The sequence below is a fragment of the Carassius carassius genome, chromosome 36 (genome assembly GCF_963082965.1).
Source record: "Carassius carassius chromosome 36, fCarCar2.1, whole genome shotgun sequence".
Lineage (NCBI taxonomy): Eukaryota > Metazoa > Chordata > Actinopteri > Cypriniformes > Cyprinidae > Carassius > Carassius carassius.
Genome location: NC_081790.1, coordinates 13,514,116 through 13,538,154, shown reverse-complemented (window position 1 = coordinate 13,538,154; position 24,039 = coordinate 13,514,116). Strand labels below are relative to the sequence as shown.

Sequence of the window (24,039 nt, the reverse complement as noted above, 5' to 3'; positions counted from 1 at the left end):
GAAAAAATATACTGTTTTCAACTGTTAATATTTTTTTATATGCACCAAATCACCATAATTAGAATGATTTCTGAAGGATCATATGATGTACAAACACTGCATACACATACATGGGTATCTGGAATGACACAAAGAAATATCAGGACTCCAATGAAATAAGATGACACATACTAATGGTTGTATAATACAAATGTTGCATAGAGACCTCTGGGAAAACCTCTGAGTGATGACTCTAATTGGAGGATCGTTTCTGGATCAAACTAAAATGTATTTTACTACAAACTCAAAATTCTTTGCAGGGTCTTCCGGGAAATGACTAGGCTCGCACAAAATCTGTGCCCACAGTACTTCCCACAAAAAATCCTGCAGACTTTCTCAGAATTGGAAACCCATTACTCATACAGTTTCACTCACCGCTTTTCCCTTTTTGTATTTGTTTGTTTGTGTAGTATTTTAACAAATCGGTTGTGCCTTATTTCTCACTATATCTAAAATAATTCTGCACATTTTCCCTTAAAACCAGGATTCTCTTTTTTTTTTTTTTTTGGTGTTCTTTGATTTTTATTTGTATAGGAACAGTGTAGAAGTGACAGGAAGGGAAGTGGTAGAGAGAAAAAAAGCCTAGTTTGTTAATCAAATTGTTAAAAAAAACAGTTCTCTATAATGCCAAAGGTAATGTGTTGTTATAATATGTGCAATTTGATTATATGCATGTATATGCATGTCTATAAAAACCTTTCAAAAGCTGATAAGCTTTGTTAAAACCAGACATATTATTTTATCATCTAATTCCTTGTTTTTACATCAGATATTTTATTGGAGCTCTAAATCTGTCTAAACCAGGTCTCAGCTCGATCACCATTGTTGGACTGAAGCCAGAGACCACGTATGAGGTCAAGATGTCTGCCATCAACGGCAAGGGTGCAGGAGAAAGCAGCCCCCCTGAGAGCTTTAAAACCCAACCTGTCCGTAAGTGCCTCTCTCTTTCTGTCAGCTTCTTTCTTTTTTAGTCCCTCTTTATCATATGACCCTATAGCGCTCTCTTTACGCATCAACACCCCACCCCCCTCCTCCTCAGTGCAGCAGCAGACCTCACTACCCACAATGCATCCCTGCTTTGGACCCTGCTGGATCTCTCTCCCAGGAGATGCATTGCTTGTCCTCTGCGTGTGCTTCTGTATTTATATGTGGATGTGTGTGTGTTCATTTAAGTCTGTGTCCATGTTTTTAAACAATTTCCTGAAGGCCATTGTGTCACTGCAGCCTCTCACCTCAGCAGTGCTTCCCAGTGATGTGGCGCTCCTCCCCGTCCTTACGGCTCTTCTGCCGGTGCCAGCATGTGCCAGGCAACAGCTGTGTCTCGTGTCTACTGAGAGCTGTGTGCTCTGTTAAGTGTTGTCTGTGTTGATTGGGCTCTCTTCTGTAGAGTAGATGATGAAACCCTCTTTAACCTCATATCCACGATCAGATCAGGATTAGACTCTCAGAAATTGTAATATCAATAATAAGATCTAATCTTCATGAAGCTGGAATATTCTGAATAGATACTTTCACATTTGTACAGCAGTATCATTTGAAGATTCTAGATGGTATTTCTCATGTTTTACTAGAACTAATTTTATTAATTTCCGAATATACACTAGATGTACGATGGATGTAAGCGCGTTTGTGCCTTAAAATAAAATAATAATTACTTTATTTCTACATTTTTATTATTATTGCCATTTTATATCTTATACTGTAAATGTGAATTTTTTTAGAATTGTAAATTTATAATCTCATAGTTACTACTATTTATCATAATTGCAACATTAAATCTCAATTTTGGCTTTAAAGCTCACAATTTTAATGCGTAAGTGTGGCCTTGTATCTCACAATTCAGACTTTTTAATTAATGTTTTAATTGCAATGTTATAAACTTTATACCCCAGTAATTGCTATGTTATAGCTAAAAGTTATGACTTAGTTTTCATAATTGAATCATTAAATCTCAATCTTACAATTGCCAGTTTGTCATAATTGCTACTTTAAAAAGGTATATCATACGTATATCAATTGTGACTTTGTATTTCATAATTAGGACTAATTACCTTGGGTTTATTATTATATATTAAAAAATGCTATTTTATAACTCATAATCTGAACTTTATATGTCACTTTTTTAGTACTTTAAGCTAATTTTTGGCTCTCAAGTAGAAACAGGTGAAATTTGAGTTTGGTTTGGTTTGCAGTGTTTGATTAACTCTGCGTTGTGGAGCCCACAATAATTCCACATTACTAAAACCTCATTCATATTTAGACTTCAAAATGTAGTTTTCAAAATTCCTACAAATCTACTGGTTTAATTACTGCATGTCACACGAAGCCGTTGGCTCAGAATGTTCCACTTAGAAAGCTGATTATAAAAGTCAGTTTGCAAGAAATGTAGGATGAGCAGAAACACAGTTCTAGTTTGATTATTCAATTTCCTTCTGCACTCGCAGGGATTAAGTGACTAAAGTTTCAAGTTCCTTGTCGCTTTATTAATCCAATTTATTGATCCAATTCAGTTGATTCAAAAACACTTTGTAATAACATAATAAAAAATAAAAAAAGGAGTCGCACGCCAATAAGCTTGATTTCCATTTGAATACCCCGAAGCTTTGGGGGAATCTTAGAGAAATGGGTAAAAAGCTAAAATAACACAAAACAAGAATTGTTTATTCTTCTTTTAGATATACAATAGCTCATGGCAGGAGTGAATTGCTCCATTGACATAGGTCAGAGACAGGCTGGCATGAATTTTTATCTTACTTTTCTTATCATGTTTCATCTTAGCTTCAGCACCCTGTGTTTCCACAGTCCCCACATTTGCTCTCTCGCCTGCACTCATTTCATAACAGCTAATTGGGTCACCCAGTTTTGCCATTTTGGGACTTAACAAGCCATTCACATAGTATATTCTGGCCAAATGTGAGTCAGCCAGGTGATTTTCTCCCTGCTTTATAAGATGAACCCCCAAATGGCAAGTTGGGATTGGCCTCCATTTTATTCATTCCTGTTCTCATTCACTGCTTTTTATGATTCTCATCATGTTTCCATTTTGTTTTGTTCCACTGGACATCAGGCCCCCCTTTCAAAAGTAAGTGTTCCATCTCTCTGCTCTCTTTCTTTTGCATTCCTGTTTGTTTTTCCATTTGCTTCCATTTCAGCCATTGCAACACTCCTGCCAAATCTACTAGTAAGCCTTCAGAGAAGATACTAAAAGCTTGAATAGAAAGTTAAAGACTCCATGAAATGGGTTATAGAGTGCAGTTTTCTTTCCTGCGTTTGATGGAAGTTGAAAGGACCCCTCCTTTTTGGAATTGCCAATAGGCTGTTACAGTACTAAACAGTCATGAACATTGATTGGACTTTGAGAGAAATTGCATTTATAATTCTCTGAGAGGGCACAGTTTCTTACTAGAGAGCATTTGTCTGGACAAAAAAAGATGAGGCGTATAGATATGGACATGGATTTAATGGGGCCTTTAAATCAAAAATGTATTGAGAATAAGTATTTTTGCTTGAAGAGGACTCTCATATCTCTGCGAAAATTAAGTGAAACTTTCTGGGGGGTTTTCACTGAATTTAAAACTCTTCGCAATAGCCTGTGCAACTGTGGCGACCCACATTACTGTATATCTGTTGTTGTACTGTACTTTCCAAATGGAATTCCATTATATTACTCAAACAAGGATCGAGGTTTGCTATAAGATCATTTAGGCCGGTACATTTTAGACCTGGAGGCTCAATTGAGAAAATTGCTTTATATCCAAAACCTACAGGAAATACGCACCTGGTTCAACTCAATTATGCTACATGGCGCAATTAACACTTGATTAATTGAATCAGGTGTGTTAGGTCGTGGCTTGAAATGAAAATTTGTCTATGCTCCCTGGGGACTGTTGATGTAAAGCCACTGTTTAAACGTATATGCTCTCTTCTTAGTATAAAAGATGGTTGTTGGTATGTTTGCAGTTATCTCTCCGTTTTCATTCTCAGTTCTACACATTAAAACCATAGAAGTCTCAAAACAAACTATTTATTTCACACTCGTAGAATAGTCACAACCTTGTTGGCTAATGTTGGTGTTTAATTCATAGATTGTGTGAGGGTGATTGCTTTGCAAAAAGCAATTTTAAAACAGTCTAACTGTAGAATGACTATTGTTTGTTTATGCAACAAAAAGCAAATAAGGTTGTGATGAAGCTGTTGCTAATTTAATTGACGTATTTTCTTGTTGTGGCTCTCTATTGTTCTCATTATCCCTGACAGGGATCATTTGGCTGCGGAAGCTTTCTCATGATCATTACACAGCAGAATAAAAAACAGGAGATGGTCGAGGCAGAGACCATATCTCGTAATGGTAGTGTGATGTGGTCGTGTTCAGATGAGATTGATGGCGTTGTCCGCTCTTTCTGTGGAACTATATCTGTGTGAATTGAAGAGGTGATTGGAGGGACAATGAACCAGGCACTTCAAACACTTACTGATCATTTATCAATTTGTACATGACAAAGCAAGACCGCCGGCAGCATCGACACTTGTCAAATTATAGCTTCGCAAATCTAGTGACAGTTTATTTGTTTTCGAGCTTCCAAACCAAAGCGAAAATTACTTCTGTTACAATTCTTCAGAAACTTCAGAAGTGATCCTAACAAAAGTGGAATGTTTTTGCAAGCTTTATTTTCTCTCTTTTAATACGAACAGTCATAATCAAGTTGTTTTGTTATCTCAGAAACAATGAGTCTTACTATATCTAGGGCAGAAAATGGCTTGTTAAGGCAATATTTCACCCAAAAATTAAAATTCTGTCATTTCTCAATTTACAACCTCAGGTCATTCCAAACCTCTTTGCTGTTATTTTCTCAATGTCCCTGCTTAAAAGCTTTCACTAGCCTAAACTGGTTTGCGTGTCTTTAGATGGTCTTATAGGCTGGTCTCTTGACTGATTTTAGATGGGTTTTAGGGATTTTTTTTGGAGCTTAGACTGGTTTTTGGTGTTTTCTTTTCAGTATGTAGAACATAAAAGGAAGGTTTTTCCCATACTTAGATGATTTACAGTGTCCACTGGTGGAAAAAAATAAAATAAATCTTTTAATACAGTATCTGACAAGTTGGTTTTAACATCTTGTGACCATATATTGTAAACCAGACATCATATTTAATTTGAGACAAGTTATACAATTTGTCTTGAAAGTCAGTAATGACATAATTCCATTCTGTTCCTCATATAAAAAGCCATCATATGACAGATGTCAGATGACTTGAAACATAGTTTATGAGTCATATGGACCACTTTTGTGGTGCCTTTGTAGCTTGATATACTGGTCACTATGTACTTCCATAGAAAACATGAGGTCAGAAATGATTTTAATTGGTTCCACAGACAAAAATAAAAGCATACAGCTTTGGAGAAACATGAAGTTGAGAAAATAATGGTCAAATTTTCACTTTTGAGTGAACTATTTTTTTTACAGTTAGGAAAGTATGACAGATTGACTCCATCCATTAAAAAGCAACAGCATGTCTGCAGTGAATGGTGTAGTTTGACGTAGATGGAGCTTCAAGTAAGATATACGGTAGCGCTCTCAGGTGCATGTCAGAGATTTATCACCACAGGCCATCCCGCAGTCTCATCCAATAGAGTGCCCAGAGTGCTGGAAGAAGAGGAAGACAATGACACAAAAGACATTGTTGCCAGTAGCGAGACTGAGACTTTCTCTCCTTAAGAGCAAGGATCCATGCCTCTGGCCTCCACAGCCTGTGGTAATTGTAAAAGAGCACTATATAATTCGCATTACTGCGGTATGTGCTGCAGGGACCAGTGATTTAAAGTGTGAGAGCTCCCTCTTCATTTTATGTGCTATGAGCATGAATGAAGAGGCTGGGATTGTGTATGGAGATGGAGTAATGACAAAGCTGGCTCGGTCTGTCATGTAAGCGTTAGAGGCTGGAGTGATGGGTACCTCTGGGAGTTTTATGGATAATGCCACCTCTGCAGCTCACTGCAGTAAGGTCATCTCGGGTGACAGCTAAAATATTCACAGCGACAAATAGGGACTCTTTCCATGACTGTGAGCCAGGCTTTCTGATTGCTAGCCTGTGTGCGGGACGCCCTGTTCCCAGAGGGCACGTTGACTCCACTGACAGAGCCTTTCTTTGATATGAATGCGATCACCATGGACTGCGGAGAATCAGAGAGCACAGCGGCAGGCACTGCACCTATGGAGACCCGTGGAAATGGCCTCTGATCTGAAAATAGCAGTTTACATGAAAATAAAGGAAGTCAACTCAGACCCCAATGCTAAAGTCAAAGAAAAAAATCAGGCATTTAACCTGATGTGTTAAAAAAAAGAAAGAAAGGAAAGTGTACCACTGAGATAACCTCTTTGATATTCTTCTGAATATGTTTATTTTTTATTTTTTTGTTATTCCTTTACCAGACATTTTTATCTAAAGCAAGTTAAGCAACTTACAAATGATGAATAAACAATTCATATTTTGTTTTATTTTTGTCAGGTGGTGATGTTTAGAGATTCGCTTTTTTTAATCATTATTGATATTGTTTTACATATTAACTTTAATTTAATATTTTATAAAGTAATTTATTCAGTGTATTTATTCAATAATAATTCAACTTGTACAACTATAATTTACCATAACAGTGCAAAACAAAGATATTATATATATATATATAATTAACCATTACACTACAACAATAGTACTACATTTGTATTTAATTCATTCTGAATGTATTGTAAACATAAAAAATAAATCATAGTTCTGTTATTTCTGAAAAAATTGCATTTTGCATACCTACATGATTGACAGCAGTTATGCAGTTGCCATTTTAGATCGACAAACTGTACTGAATAAGATTTCTTTTCAAACTGAAAGCATAAATCTACGCTATCCCATGCAGTTTTCGAAGCACAATGCAAAACTGTGGCATTCATCTAAAACTGGAAGCGTGTATGCTTACTTTCCCACAACCCGCCAAATGTTTATATAAAAATGTAGTAGTAAATATTAGACATTTATTATTACGTTTACTATAAAATAATTGTATTTGTATTTAATACTACCTTTTCATTTTAAATAGTATTTTATATATATATATATATTATCACTATTAATCATATATTTTTTATAGTTATATTTCATGAGTCCACACTATATGCAGTGAGGACCAAACCAAATCTCCAGGTTCCCTTATGAGAACCGGGGTGAAAAAAAAAATAATGTGCACCCCTGAATATATCAATTAAAATCGGTTCTGCATTTCAGTTTTCAGACACTTAAACAATTAAATAATTTGTACTGTATTGACTCAAATACAGCCCAAATCTCTTTAATAACACTTAATGCAATCATCCTGGGGCACAGAAAGTAGACTGTAAGGCAGTTTACGTGGCACTTCATTAGATTGTGCTCAGTTATTTAGTACCCCTGAGAGATGGTTTAAACTAGGTCTATTTCCTAGCACATCTGGTGGTTCTCAGTGGTTTCTCTGCTTCATTGCTGGTGAATACATCTCTCAGAGATAGAGACACAGGCCAGCGACCTAGCAGATGGTCCATATCATCAGGTAGAGTTCTGGAGTGCTTTAATTGTGATCATCGCTGCAACGGCATTAACACCCCCTTCATTCACCCTGACATGAAACACTTACGATATGATAATCCTTATTATTCTGCAGAGCAATTTTCTTGTCTGTCTGAGACGCTCTGTGTGCTTTGAACCTCAGCCTCTGCTCTGTGATATCTACAAAGCACTACACAATGTAACTGCCCCACATCGTTTCATCAGACCACAGCCGATAATACCATTCCATTTTAGCATGTACTTTTTCACCTGCAGAACAGTAGACCAAATTGAAGAACAGAGCAGTATTTTGTGAGATCATTAAGCCTGCAGTGACTAGTTGTGGATAAGTTAAAACACTGGAAATATTTAAGCTTGTTAATATTGTCTTGAAGCTAAAATAAATCTGCATTTTTTTTATCAATGTGGTTCCAAAAAAGCTCCAAACGCCTCTTCATATGTGGTATGACAAGCTCTTTGACCAGCTCCTTGATGTATAACTGTCATGCATTGGTCACACCACACAGGTATGGTCACCATCAGTCCTAGAGAGCCACAGTCCTGCAGAGTTTTGCTCCAACTTTGATAAAAACTTACTTGCCCCTAACTTTCTAGTAACCCCTAGACCTTGATTAGCTTGTTCGGGTGTGTTTGATTAGGGTTGGAGCTGAACTCTGCAGGACTGTGGTTCTCCAGGACCAACAATGGCTGGCCCTGGTGTAGGCACTGAGGGTGGCAACATCCAGCACAATGCACCACAGCACCACAGATCTCTTCAGAGAACTCATCAGACAATTCAACAGTATCATCACAGAGTGTTCTTCATCTAGGAGAGCTGGATTTACTCCAGCAATTCTCAAATCCAGTCCTCGCACCCTCTGCTCTGCACACTTTGTATGTCTCCCTTTGTTAACACACCTGATTCAGATAATCAGCTCGTTAGAAGTGAGCTCTGTGCATGAACTGTGTTCCGATTGACATGTTCTCTACACAGTGTTCATTGCTTCCTACTCCCTGAGCAGGGGAAATCTGTTGAAGTTTACTTTACTTCGGAACATTGATTCATGGATTTGTGCTGCGCAAAGTCTACACACACAGAAGTGTAACATCATATACCTCGGTAAATAAATACAATTTAAATTCATGTCTTGCACACTTCAATGGACTTTGAATGGAGCATATACGTTCGCTTCGAACTGGAATCATGGCGGAATATCATGTGATATTCACTTCGCAAGGCACTTACGTTTGAATAGATCAAACGTCTGAAGCGCTAAGAGGAACATACAAAATGTGCCGAGCAGGGGGCATGAGGACTGGAATTGAGAACTGCTGATTTACTCCCAGATTGACCCTGTGACTTATAGTCTAGGACATCAGAATCAGATATTTCAGACTCTGGATCAGGAATTAGAATTAGAATTAGAATTTCTCATCAAGCAGCGTCTCTTCAAACTTTCCGTTGTTAATCTAGAATGTTTTGGATCAGTCATACTAACACTCTAGATGAAGAGTGCACAAAAAGCATTTGATCATAAATATACTAATTATATATTGTCACTGTCAGACAGAAACCTTGTATGTGCACAACCATGAAATTTCAGGAACACCGATAGACATAAAGGCGAACAATAGTATTAATTTATGACAAACAAAAAAAATGATGAAATGTGGAGATACGATGTTTCTGCCTGACAGCAAGGATATATACTTGTTATAACATATTATTTTGACTTTGATTTTGTTGACCTAGAATAAGTCAACAGAAAGCTTATTAATAGTATTGGGCATGTTTCTTTTATCTCACTAGTAAGTTAACCTTAGCCTAACATTCAAATATTGTATCTAGCTATCTTTCACAAAATATCAAATATTTTCTGTTGTAATAAATTATAAAAATAAGACTAAATGCATCAATTATACAAAAGCAGCCATGCTGAGTTGTGAAATGTGGGGCAGGTTAATAGTTTTCTGCAGTAAATATGTTCCTACTTGCAAAAAATGTGCAAATATCAAAGGTTTCTATATGGGTCATTTTTCAGCAAAGAAACACTCATCCATAACTGAAATAACAGGAAATGAATGCAGGTCATTTAGACCCATGCATTATAAAGCTAGAAACACAAAAACAATTTTTATTCAAAAGTAAGAAAGTAAAAATAAGGATTTGTGATGATCAAAAACAAGTTAATTGAGGAATTCTGAATGATAAAATTAATTTCTTGCAAAGAATTGTCTCTTTAGACCCATGTTGTGCATCAAAGGGTTAATAAATCAAATATTAATTATTATTAAAGGTAATAACTAAGCATTTATTAATGAAAAACTATCCTTAACTTCAAATGGATTCACACATGATTAACAGCAGCAGTGGATGTTAAATAGTTAATGCATTAATTATCATTTATGGGTAAACTAAACCAAACAGCCTCTTTAAGAAATAATAAGAAATACTCTGGCTTTGAAATAAAGTAAAATAATTTAATATCATAATTTGACCTTTAGACATCTTCAGTTTTATGGTTGATCTTGTCTGTTTTGTGTTGTTCTCTTTCCCATTAAACTCATCCTGCAGTGACTTATAAACAGCTAAATAAAAATAAAACCTCAGAATTCACAAAGAACATTAAAGGAATATAAAGAAAAAAGGATGACACTCTTACGGCATGTTTAAGGTTTTTTGTTTGTTTGTTTGTTTTTTTGATGAGTAGTTAATGCATCATTGTGTCATGGGTTTACACTGAACGGCCTATCATAAATAACTCATTATTAATTATCCATACACTAGCATCAACTCATGGTTTGTTAATGCATTATTTTCTCATGACTACTTGAGAGGGCCCACAATAATAAACTCATTATTAACTACCCATACACTAACATTAACTCATGGCTTGTTAATTAATTGTTTTGACATGACTTTACTTAAGGGGGCCCAGTCATAATTAATTAACTGTTAACTACATACTAAACTCAGCTCATGATTTATTTCATACTTACCATCAAATACACATGTACTAACACAGCGAGTATTTAGCCCGGTTAAGAGATGTGGTGTGGATTTTCAAGAAGTCAGAGAGTGCAGGTACAGCATCATCCCGACAGTGAACTGTTTCCAGGCATTTCTTTAGGATTGTTCTACAATTGTTTTTTGTGGATTTTGAGGTTTTATTTTTTTTTTTGTCACTGCTGGGGTAGATTAAAGGGAAAAAGAACAACTCAAAACAAGATCAGTTATTAGTCTTTTTAGTATTTTCTACGCTTGAAGAGGAAGATCAGCTAATCTTTTTCCACCCAGTGATGTTTATGGCAATGATGATGATGTAGAAACCTTACATTTTTTTAACAACAGTGTTTTATTTCAAACTTGGAGTATTTCTTATTATTTCTTAAAGAGGGTGATTGATTTAGTTTACCATAAATGTTAATTAATGCCTTAACTATCAAACATCTACTAACATGTAATTAAGGCTGCCGTTATTCATGTATGAATCCATATGACTCCAGTTGTAGTTAAGGATAGCTCTTCATTAATTCATAATTTGTTAACACCTTTAATAATCATTAGTATTTGATGAATTAAGTATTAATTTAGGCATTAGTAAATGATTATTCATGTAGGCCAAAATGTAGTATTTCATTCACATTCACAGCTTAGCTTTTCTTTGCCTGTTTATTAGAGAAGTGACTGGTGAATGAATCATTTGAATTTTGAGTGGGACCTTTGCATTAAATCATGCTGATCCAGTTCTCAAATTCAGCACACTGAATCATTGATTCGGTTAACAACTCACTTGATTTCCAGGGAATAAATTTCATCACAAAGTACTGAATGACTTTTTCTGATTCTTTTATAATGCTTTTATTGCTTTTGACAACTTCAAAGCTCCAGTCTCCATCTGAAAAGCACAACCTGAACGTTATTAAAATCTCCTTTAGTGTTCCACGGAAGAAAGAAAGGGTTCATACGGGTTTGAATCAACACATGGGCGAGTATATGATGATAGAATCATATCATTACCTTCCACTCAAAGCGCTTATCGTTTAAGTTTAAGGCTCTGAGGTACAGCTCAGTGAAAGCCAGCCTTCTCTCAGATTAGATAGATGAGGGTATATTGACGGTGATGATGTCTGAGTCACAAGCACTAATGCACTTCCAGAAAAATACTGCACTTTGAATCGAGTGGTGTCCTTGCGGCTCGAGACGTCTGTGCTGTCACGCTCAGCTTGGTCAGCATTGACATTTAAATACAGGTTATTATGTGCGTCTCGGAGCCCCGTATAGTCGTCATAAGCATTAAATAGTTTTTGTATGATCCAGAAGAGGCTGTTCTTTGAAATGTTGTTGCTGTTTTACTTGGAATGATGGTGTCATTTAAATGTTCTTTGTACTTTGTACTCAAGAAAAGTAAAATGTGGTGAAGTTCATTTTATTAATTATTAAGTTTAATATAGATGTCTCCTTGGTTCAGTAGCACAGACTCGAGCAGTTTAACTGTTAATCCAATACACTGAATATATTTTTACAACTAGTTCACACAGAATAATTTTTTCCTTCCTCTTCTCTGCTTTTTATTGATTATTTTGTATGCTAAATAAAGCATTCAGAAATTTGGTGTCAGTAAATTTTTTAAAAATGTTTTAAATGCTCAACAATAAAAGTGATATTGTGAAATATTATTGTGGTTTAAAATAATTGTTTTCAGTTTTAATATATTTTAAAATCTAATTTATTCCTGTAATGGCGAAGTTGAATTTTTAGTACCTATTACTGCTCTTTAGTGTCAACTGATCTTTCAATTTAATTTCATTTAGTGTTTAATAAGAGTTTCTTATTATTATCAGTGTTAAAAACAGTTGTGCTGCTTAATACTTTTATGGAAACCACAATAGATAGTTTTTTTTTTTCAATATTCTTCCATGAATAGAAAGTTCAAAATAACATTTATAGATTTTAGCTTTGTATATAATATAGTATGAACCGTATAAATAAATCCCACACAAAATATATACATTTTTTTTTTTCCTTTTTAAATCTTACTACTGACCATAAACTTTAGAATAGTCATGTTTATTACAGGGGATTCACTGAAAAAGTACTGACTTCTAAACCAACAGAGAATTCTTTAAACTCTTTTTGAAACTAAACATGTTAAATGAAGTTTTTAGTATTGTGATGTCTGTTTCGTACACTTAAAATAGCATTCTGTTTGGCATAATTTTAATTTATTTCTTCTCATTAGACAACAGTTGCCTATGCCACACATCCAGTTGGACGACTAAAGTCTAATAAGATTAAACCATTTATTAAATAAATAATAAATTATTCAATCTATTTTGCAGTGCAAATGAATTTTGTCATTGCAATGTTTCAAATGGTATCCCTTTAGCGCCATTCGATTTCACTTTTGGCTATATAGTACAAACAGAGCCTGTCCTCCAACAAAAATCGACCATATAGGTCATTTGTGCAAGCACCTTATTACGACCTATATTTACATTTTAAAGTTAAGCGGCCTCTAGCGGGCGTAAAAAATAATGACAGTATCACGTTGCATCTGTCGTCATGAAATGACGTATAACATCATTACCAATCAAAACGCACATTTATTTAAACGCAATGTGTGGACTTTTTACACCGATCTCACAGTAATTCGCACATATTTTACTAGGTGGCTTATTCATTCGAATGAACGCACCTAACCCCACCCCTAAACCTAACCCTCACAGAAATCATGCTAAATTATGATTTATTGAGCATATACTTTTTACGTGCACGTCCCTTCTCTGGGATCGAACCCATGATAGCATGATTACATTTCAAGGTATAACGCATTAACCTACCAAATGAGCTACACGAAACGCAAGAGTGCAAATAAAAGAGTACAAAACATTAATATGAAAACGACCTTTTGCCGATAGGGGCGCAATTGTAGTATATGCTCTGATGGGTTGTATTTCAGGGATTTGGACAAACGACCTATATGAGCGTATTGGTTGAAGGACAGGTTGTACAAACAGTATGTCTGTGTTGCTACACTGAGGTAATTTTTATTTGGGTTGCATGCACTTCTGCCTGGACTGGTTGAAATGTAGTTAGTTGCTATGAAACTGTTGCAGCAGTGGCTCTACAATCAGTACAGCACAATGGAAGCACATCTCACCATGTTCTCACCATCTTCCAGTGTCTTCAGAGACTCCAACTTCCATTCCTCCAACCACTGCCGACCTTAGTGAGTATGCCGACTGTGTGCAGTGTCAATTGCCACTCTTTATCCGCCTGCTACACGTTTGTTCACCTCACCTAGACCATTGTTCTGAAGTCAACACGTTTCCAGTAGACCGACAACACACGTCTGTGATAGAGAAGAGAGGCCGTGTAGATGTTAGTGAGAAACTGGCATCAAGCCTTCATAGAGAACCATCACTAACATCCGCTTGTAGACCAGCTCACCTGTCTAACGTGTCACTGCATGGTAGACATACAGGAATATGACTTGATTTTTTGTGCTAATGGTTTATGAACTCATGATGGGTGCTGAGTTTTTATGCCTTTGGATGTGCCTAGAAGTTGTAGAAGCCACACGACACTTGCAGTTCTCCTATTGTGCACTCTGAGATATTAATGAGACGTGTTACATACTGTCACAAATGTGGAAACTAATGGAGCTGTCTTCACAACATTAAGCAAAATTGTCAACATTAGCATTCATAGGAATGGATGATATCCGACAGAGATGCAAGCACAGATGCTTTTATCCAAAGAGAATGGCAGCAGAGGAGCCATCATCATATAACAACCTGTGTTTAAGTGCACAAGGGCTAATGGTTAAAATCTACAAACTTGTACAATCACCAAAGTAACAAGAGGTCTTTTAACAGTGTGTGTTTCGTCTGTTCCTATACAAGCGAATTTTGATCCTAAACACTAAAACATGCTCTCTCACTTCCTTCTATCCTGCGAGAGATGCCACCAAGCGTTCGTATGAAAATAGAGTTACCATGACAGCACGGATTACACCTGATCTCTCAACAAACAGACCGCAAATTGGGAGGGTCTGAAAAGGTTTTGCGCTGAAAGATAGTTCCTTTCGGGAGACAGCTATTCTGTCTCATTCAGTCAGAGAAATGACAGGGTCTTTATCTTAGAAGTAGGCAGTTGTTTGGTTATTGTCTGCTTAGTTGACATTGACTGGCAGGTTTAAGACAGCACCAAACTAAAACTTCCTCAGATGTCAAAGAAATTAAAATATAATAGTGCTTTTTTAAAAGCTTAGGTTTTTAGGGTTGTATGAGTAGATAAGCAAACAAAAGATCTGTTCTTTTGTATGATAATGAGTCATAATCAGCATGAAGATTTTAGACTTTATAAATTGCTTGACAGCTAAGAACCCTGGTGGTTTACAGACACTCATTTCAAATGACTTCAAAGTGAATGTGCATGTTAGTGCTTATTTGTATGTGTAATGTGCCTATTTGTTCTTTTTTAATTAGTACAGTTGTCTGTCTCATATTGCAAACTTATTAAGCCAGAAGGTCTTTATGAACTCTTTAGAAAGCTATACTACATATAGAATGATTCTTGAAAGTATATATTAAAAGAAAGATAAACTTAGATGATAAATTTATGTTTTTTTTACATGTAACTTAAGTATCTGAAGGTGTCCATTTGGCATCACATCTATGGCCAGATTTACTAATAACTTGTTCCAGCGCAAACCGTCTTTTGGCATTAAAATAGTACTATCAAGATTTCCTAAAGACGCACAGTGAAGACGTGGACACAGACAGTTTTTTTTGTGCCTGACCTTATTGAATATGCATTAGAAGGAGTTTCCCTTTCAGATTTTTAAATTTATTGGAGGAGAGTATTAAAATAAACCACGTAATGGGATTTACTAACATTTCTTCTTGTCAAATTACTGGTATTTGCGCCATTATTTAACGCCCAAAAAAACCATGCCTTAAAGCAGGCGGTCATTTTGTGCTGCTCTTGGTAGATTACGCTGGTCATTATGGAAATGATCTGGCTGCATCTGTGTTTTTCATTGGGCGTATAAGTTTCCCCTTCCATCAGCACTTTTATGGAATTGCGCTATAATGCTAATTTGCCCAGTTTAGTAAATCTGGCCCTTAGTATTTGACTTGTAGACTGCAGACCTTTATTTGTGATGGAAAACGCTGCTCTCCGTCTTTATCCTACTCCACCCTTCTCAGCTACAGTCCTGGCCTCATATATGTAAACATCTCAGGCTGAAAATGCTGATCTAGAATCAGTTTTTGTTTTCCATCCTGATGAATAATCCTAGATCAACATTTCATAGCATTGTCTTGGGACTTTGTACACATGGGCATTCTGTTCTGTAGCGTCCAGCTTCATGTCAAGTAGATGAGACAGGTTTCTATCTGTACGGTCAACATCACTGCGTTTCCTCTGCCTTTGGATTACCTGCTCTGTTTCAGTTGGTTTTTCAGCCCTATTGATGCTATTCAATCTGCACACGCATTTATAATTCAATGTACAGTGCAAGAGTGCTGTATTTGAATCCTCTTATCAAAAGAACCACTCGCAGTCAGAGGAAATACTGCTGGTAAAGTGGATTCATAAAGAAATTTGGACCCTATTCTTACCCTGCATAGTTTAAATGGGTTTCATGAGAGCTGATATAGTTACGATTTTTTTGTAAGTGCTTTGATTTGTATTTGTGTTTCAAAAAAAAAAAAAGAAATGTTCCAGAATTGCTTTATGGACCTATACATACTGTATCTAATGCTACAGAGAAGTATTTATGTTTATAATTTGTTTTCTTTTTGTTGTTTGTGTTTCTGTTTGTACTTTTTGGTCTTAACACGTTCCATGTTTGTATAATTTTTTTCAATGTTTTGTATTTTCCATGTGACCCCTCCCCCACCTTCCACTTTCCTTTCCACCAATTATGTGCGTGCGTATCATGTGACTTTGTCATATGGCTCTTGCATGGTGCTGATGATGTCGTCTTCGCTGGTGAACAGAAGGTAATTTTTGTTGATTTTATTTTGTTTCTTTTCTTTTTTCTTTTGGTCTGATTCCCATTAACAGTGAGAAGTTAATGAGGGGAAGATAGACGAAACACCCACCTAGTACCATCAGGATTTATGAGCCATTTCACTTTTGAGTCATTCATCCTTTAGAAATCTCACACCACCTACTTTATTGGGCTTTTTGAAAACCATCAGCCACTCTGCCTAGACAGTAATCCCAAAGCTTAGTCTCCTACACATGCTGCTAGGTGCTCTGCAGGTTGAACTTCTTATTGATTTTCAATAAATATTTTACTCTACTGACATAAAAAGCATTTCTACCCTCCCACTCCAACTCTACTTTTAATAAATGATGCAACTTTTTGAGACAATGTCTGAATATGTTAAAGCAATTGTTCACCCTAAAAAGAACATTTGCTGAAATGTTACTCACTTTGTAGATGAGTTTGCTTATTCATCAAAACTAGCTTTACTTGCTCACCAATGGATCCTCTGCAGTGAATGGGTGCCGTCAGAGAGAGCAATATTATGGATTAGGGCTGCACGATGTGTCGTTTAAGCATCGATATCGCGATGTACGAATCCACGATAGTCACATCGCAGGATGTGCGATGTAGGCTGTCGTAGTTGATCTGTTATTCATTAACTGTATGGGCCAGCTGCTCCCCGGTCCTTGACGAATGTGATTTGCGGATTAATTGCACAGCTTAACCATCATAGAGTGAAAGTTTATCATTTGCATGTGTTTTTAAGTCCTGTCAGTTTAACAGGGCGCATATAAGAACGAGCAGAGAGAGCGAGAGAGCCCAGGCCGCGCGCGCACGCTCACCTTCACCATCTTCAAACAACACGAGCGCTGTCTTGCTCTCTCTCCCTCATGCATATTAATTAAAATCAATTGACACGATGGTGTAAAAAAAAAAAAAATCCAGATGAAATGTTTTCTGTGTTGTCAAATCTTGTACGATATCCTAAACTGCAGAGATAATTACACAACACGTGCCGTACACGTCTGATTCGCGAACTAATGATTCCTTTGAACCGATTCAATTTAATGAAAGGTTTAAACAACTGACCTGTCCAACACTGAACTCACGAGACGTCTGAATTGGTGTATAAAAAAAAGTCTGTAACACTTTACAATAATGTTCTATTTATTAAACTATTTAACTACATTATTTAACATTTACTATTACTAAACTACACTTCTACAACATTGTTAATTTCAACATTTAGGCTATAGCCTTCATTGTTGAAATCAAAATATGTAAAGTGTTTGTTAACATAGTTAATGCACTGTGAAGTAACATTACCAAACAATGAACAGCTGTGTTTTTATAAACTAAGATAAACAAAGATTAATAAATATAGTAACAAAAGTATTGCTCGTGGTAAGTTCATGTTAGTCAATATGTTAACAATTCAAACCATATCTTAAAGTTACAAACAAATAATTTACTTTAATTTAAATAATACTCTGATGTTTAAATCATTTAAAATTAGAATGTAAGTGTGCTCACCCCATTTTTGTTTGTAAGAAAAAATTTGATTAGATTTCATATCGCAATATATATCGCAGAAAAATAAAATATCGCAATGTCATTTTTTCCCAATATCGTGCAGCCCTATTATGGATATAGGACTAGTTTTTAGCAAGAATTGACAGTTTGAAGTCAAAAACATCTTGATGGTTTTATTACAAACATGCAGCTTTTAATTTCTTTATGGATTAGAGTTTTCTTGATTACTTGTGGATTGTTTTAATGTTTTTAATCAGCTGTTTAAACTTTTTAAACATTTTTTTTTAAATGGGACCCATTTGTTGCAGAGGATCCCCAGGTGAGCTAGTGATCTAATGCAAATCTATTCAGATAAAGAAACAAACACATCTTCATCTTGGTTGAGTACATTTTCAACAAATTTTTGGGTAAACTATTGCTTTAAGAGAGTTGCTCAAAAACTAATGAGATGTTTATGATTACTCAAAAACTCATTTGTTAAAAAGAGACACATCTTTGACATTTGTTTTTGTACAAATCAGTATGAGGACATCAATTATCATCCCCTCATTCATTTGCACATCATAAATGTGCTTTACATGATAAATTGTCTTATACTTGCAGTATGTGCCAAATATGTTCATATCACAAAGACTAACAGTTGTACTGACATTATCTTATAGCATGAACACATTCACACACCCTTCTGTTCTCTTTCAGTCTCAGTCTGCATACTCAAAGCCTCTCATGCATGTCCTAATTGTACGTCTTTGTCTCACGAATGTACCTGCTCACTGTCCCAGTCTGCTGCTCCTATGTGGAAATGCGAAAGAGGAAGAGCTTCACTTCCTTGTATTTTAAGAAAATGCTTCTACTCTCTCTTTTCCTACCCAAACATTTTTAACGACACACTTGGTTTGAGATGAGATACCTTCTCTGTCATTTTTCATCTCTCAGCTGCTATTCCTGAAATATGTCAAGTTAGGATAGCAGCTATTATTAGTCATGATCGAGTGGCACAATAATCCATGACCCTTGAATCTAATCCTCCTTCTGCATGGTAGCGCATGTTTGCCCTCCTTCTCTCTGTAACCCTAATCTATCTTTGTCTTCTTAGCATCTGGAAATCCTTCAGCTAACTGGAATTGATGGCTGGATCTCAGAAAACCTGTTTAACTGCCACCACTCCTGCACTGCTTGTCTTAAATTAACTTGTCTTCATTTGAATTGCAGCATCCAATTACAAACTTTAATCAAGCTTCAATTCATCATGAAGGAACCACCTTAGGCCTCTATTTTCATGCATGCTCAAACTAACTGCCTGTTGGCCTGAAATAAATAAAAAATGCCTCTAACTATTAGAATATGAGATCATAAACATATACATATACAGGATTACGGTTTCAAGCTTACGTACTTTGCATACCCTTTGCAGAATATTAAAAAGTTTCACAGTCATCTCAGAAGCTTAAAAGAAGTCATTGACTATATTATCATTGATTATATTATATTTTATAAGAAAAAAAATATATAGATATACAGTATATATAAATCCATGTTACTTTGCCAAATAAAATGATAAATGTCTTGCGGATTCTGACAGGTGCCAGAAGAATGTGAACTTAAGAGCAGAACTGAATTCCAAACATCTAATCTAAATTGTTCATTATATTTCTTAGGTCAAATATTCAGATATCCTATTGTCTTGACCTGAAATTCATCTCATTTGTCATGTTTTGAATATGTGGTAGCATATATACACAGTGTCACATCAGTTCCTAATTAGGGGCACTTGTCTAGCAGCTATTTATGATGATGAATGGGAGCAGAGCACTGTGGCCTCCTCCCAGTCTCCTCTAGTGACACAGGTAGACAGCTAACATCCCAAACAAGTGCCCACACATGCGCATATCCCTTCCCCTTCGGCCTGCTGATATTATTAAATGTAGTGGCTGAGAATCTCGAAAATCAAAGCATGGAGGATAATTAAGGGAGTTCTGTCATTAAGTAGTGGGCAAGTCAAGATAATGAGCTCCCCCAGAGACTGCATAACAGCGCCGCTCTCTTCCTCCATCACTGCCACCAACACAGGTCCAGCTCTCATTACAGCCCTCCACATGCCCAAGCGACTCAACTCCATTTTTACAAGAGCCAAGCGCTTTCATTAATGTTCCACATTTGGAAGGATGGGAGGCAGAAGTCATCATTATGCTGCCAGAAAGCCTCTGAGATGAGATGTCTCGACAGTTTAGCCAAAAACGAGAACATAGGAATTTAGACTTTGCTAAGTGACTCAACTATAAAGTGTTACATCAGATCCTTTGATAGTTAATTTTACCATTTTTGTGCATAGTTGAGAGACCATGCACTGCTATATAACTTCCTTTTAAATTCTCCCAGCTGGGTCAACACTGTAAATTAATTATAAGCTAAAATTAGCCGGGAGTTTAATTAGCTAACCTATTTCTGCAGTTCATATTCAGAGATAAAGAATACCTTGTGGATTACATATCAGCTGTTAAAGGATGAGGGGACATTCACCTGTGGAAATGTGCCTGTGTTAGGGCACATCTTGAATCTTTGCTGGGGTCTTCTAACAGATTTTTCTTTTCTTTTTCTTTTTTTTCTGGTCGTTTTCTCCTCAGGGGAACCTACTCCTCCTAAACTGGAGGTTAAGCCACTGTCCACAGGCAACGAGATGAAGGTCCAATGGATCAACCAAGACGATGGGGGCTCTCCCATCAAACAATATCTAGTGCGCTTCAGAGCTGTGAATATGATTGGACATGAGGTAACACATTTAACTCATCCTGACATCTGAATTAATTATACAACCGTTGCAAGAGTTACATGCCTTTGGAGAGGTGATGAAGTTCACGGGTCATTGACATATAAAAGGAAAAAAACTTAGTTTAAAACATGGGTAGTGTTCTTAGAAATCGAATCTCTTTGTGTTCATGTTACACTTTCAAGAAATAATAAATGACATGGTCTAACAATTTATATATATATATATATATATTTTTTTTTTTTTTTTTTTTTCATAAATCCATTCAGAATTATATTTGGAAAAGACAGATGCAACATCTAATTTACATATCGACCAACGCAATATACCAAGCACAGCAAAAATTAGCGTAGACGCGAATAAACAGAGCTGGTGCTCATCAGGTGTGGGTGTTCTACTTATGACACAGGCGCAAAAAAAGTTTAAGACATGCTTTTTTGGGAAAGAAATAATGGCATACCAGTAAATCAATACCAGTAATTTGTTGAGCGCAAACGTTAGTAAATTGCATTCTGTGATTCATTTGAATACTCTCCTCCCATAAATTTTGTATCTGAATGGGCGCAGAAATAACTGTTTCCATGCCTTTTCAGCGCTAATTCTTCACGCCCTGTCTTTAGTCCTATTATAGTATTATTTTTTAAATAGTTATTATTATGTATATTTAAATATTTTTGTATAAAATCCGGAGAATTCTATAAACCTGATATGTTCATGCCCCCCTCCCCCAAAATATCAAATTATTATTATTATTATTATTTTCCAAAATAAAAACATCCATAGAAGAGGTGTGTATTGATTCAATGAGAATTTATATATTTTTCATGAAAAGATAATACATTAATAGCATGGAAATGAGCATTGTGTCATTGACCCTTATATACCATCCTTACTTAAAGAGTGTCCACATGTGTCCGTAGAAGAATCGCCAGGACTGGAAGCCGGAGATCTGTCTGCCCAACAGCAGTGAGTATGTTGTTCTGCGAAGTCTGGACTGGAACACGGAGTACGAGGTCTACGTCATTGCCGAAAACCAGCGAGGGCGATCTGACCCCGGCAAAGTCTACTTCAGGACCTTGCCAGAACCCACCGCCATCCCAGGTACGGCCCACCCCCTAACCCTGAAGCACAGCCACTGCCAGCCAGAGCAGCCAACAGCCCGTCCGCCTAAACCCAAACCCTGTTAACCCCATCCTACTAGCAGGTCTTGTTGTGGATTACACTGGCCACCCCCTGTGTCAATTCAGATTGTGGCCTGGCCTCCCTCTAGAGAGTAATTTGACACAATCTAAGAGTACTAAGAGTGCAGAGTGATAAAGGTGGCCACAGGTGAAGCCTGGAGACCTTCAGCTTCTCTCCAGAGCCCTGACCCCTCTGGCAGCCTCCCCCTGACTCTTGCAGCCAGCTTTATTGCTCGTCTCGGAGCGATTGCAGATGATATCAGCAGAGATGAAATTTCCTATTTGGCACTCGGGAGGCAAAAAGCCACAGCAGGTCCGTTAAACCATCCACCCCCTCCAACATGGGCTCGTTTGGTCTGTGCTCCATTGGCAGTGCTGTGTTTTTGTTTTCTTGTGAGCTGCTTCCCCACTGATAAAAATTGGCCCTTAAATCAGCCCTCTCTCTATTTCCTATGTCTCTTTCTTGAGGCTGAACTGAGGCTCAGTTCAGGCTCATTGCGGCAGACCGATTGAATTGGGCTGACTATCTGCCCGCTCTCAGTGGGGATGTATCCTCTGGTTTTGCATGATGACGCCTCAACAGGATTAATGGTTTAATGCTTTACTGAGGACCTAACAGGCATCTGCCGGTGCATGGCCAAGAGACCTGCTTTTTCTCATCCGCTTAGTGGGAAGCAGCCATATAGCAGTGGGAGCTTTGGATCTCGGAGCACTTGTGCAAGACAGGTTCAGATGGATAGAAAAGCCTTCCTTTGTCCCTTTTCCCATCTCGCCACACTTACACATTGCAGAGTTGTTAACCTCAATGTGTAACATGTGGGAGTTAAAAAAGCGCCTTTATTTTTAGCCCAACATCTGCAGTGCATCAGATGGAGCAGCTGCTGTTAGAAACGATGGCCCAAAAACAGCTGCTCAGACAGCGATTCATGCTTCGGACCAGCATGCGGGAGACGGGTTAGAAACCCTCAAAACTGTCAGGACACTATTATCATCATAAGACATATTCCTTCAGCTTGCAGATGGTCAACACGTTGAGAGTTTGGCAGGAATTAAAATAGGGAGCCAGTGGATTTCCGTGTGTGGTATGGGTAACGGTTCGAGCTTGGCCCTTGCCGCGCGACAAATGCTAAAGCTCTACTTCCTGTAATCCAAATCTCCCCGGCTACAGTTGACATGGAATAAAAGCTGTTCTAATACAATGCCGATTAACGTTTGTGCAGTTTAAGTAACATCGGAAAACTCATTCAGTCACCCAGCTCATTATTACACCCTGTTGCATCATAACCTGTTTGTTTCGCCTTGTCTTCTGACTGGGCAACATTTTCCCTGGTGTTTGCGACTTAGAAAGATGAAAGCCGGTTTGTTTCCTTATTTCCTGTTTTTCTCAATCTGAATTAATTATAATTAATTTAAATGCAATCTTCTGGAAGCACTTGTTTAAAGGTGAAGTGTGTATTTTTTTATTTTTAATAATATTTAATTTTAAAAAACCTTCTCTATTGCTGCGTAGTAGAGACAATTATAAATAAGCCACTTATAGATGAAATTCTCCAAAAGTCTCTGTGATGCTATTAATTGGCTTTGGGGTGAGACTATCTATTTGAAAGTTAGTTCAATTACACTTTTTGTTATTAATGTTGCAATACAGTTTGGAGACGCTAGTAGAGAGGACATTGCACACTTCACCTTTAAACAGAGGGGAGATATGTAAGATTTATCAAAACTGCCTGCAAAGTGTATACGCAATGTAAAATACCAGGAAAGTAGCCTGATCCGTGTTTCTTGATTGTCCGTGTCTTCGTGTCCCTTATCATTCCATGTTTCCCATCGTTTGACTATCGTTGTCCTTTCATTCTCGACTTGCTGTCATTGCTGGGCTTTTAACATGCTACCGCCTTCTTACTTTGGTTTTTACTAACTTGCTTGAATTTTCCTTTGATAT

General features: G+C 36.8%; 1 protein-coding gene and 1 long non-coding RNA gene across 14 annotated transcripts in view; one reads left to right on the top strand and one right to left on the bottom strand.

Moving 5' to 3' along the window:
• LOC132117226 (neural cell adhesion molecule 1-like) overlaps positions 1 to 24,039 on the top strand; it is a 239,123-nt gene that overhangs the window by 198,270 nt on the left and 16,814 nt on the right. For 8 of the 13 annotated variants that reach the window (XM_059526364.1, XM_059526367.1, XM_059526368.1 and 5 more), the window contains 3 exons: positions 844 to 969; positions 20,774 to 20,898; positions 21,837 to 22,017. In XM_059526364.1, coding sequence (XP_059382347.1) covers positions 844 to 969; positions 20,774 to 20,898; positions 21,837 to 22,017 — 432 coding nt within the window. Of the gene's footprint in view, positions 1 to 843; positions 970 to 20,773; positions 20,920 to 21,836; positions 22,018 to 24,039 lie in introns of all 13 variants that reach the window. The other 5 variants (XM_059526363.1, XM_059526371.1, XM_059526365.1 and 2 more) reach the window with 1 other exon arrangement.
• On the bottom strand, positions 848 to 20,906 carry LOC132117227 (uncharacterized). The gene is made up of 3 exons (XR_009425738.1): positions 20,784 to 20,906; positions 13,773 to 13,854; positions 848 to 963 (listed from the first exon to the last, which is right to left on the bottom strand). It is a non-coding gene; the product is annotated as an uncharacterized LOC132117227 (long non-coding RNA).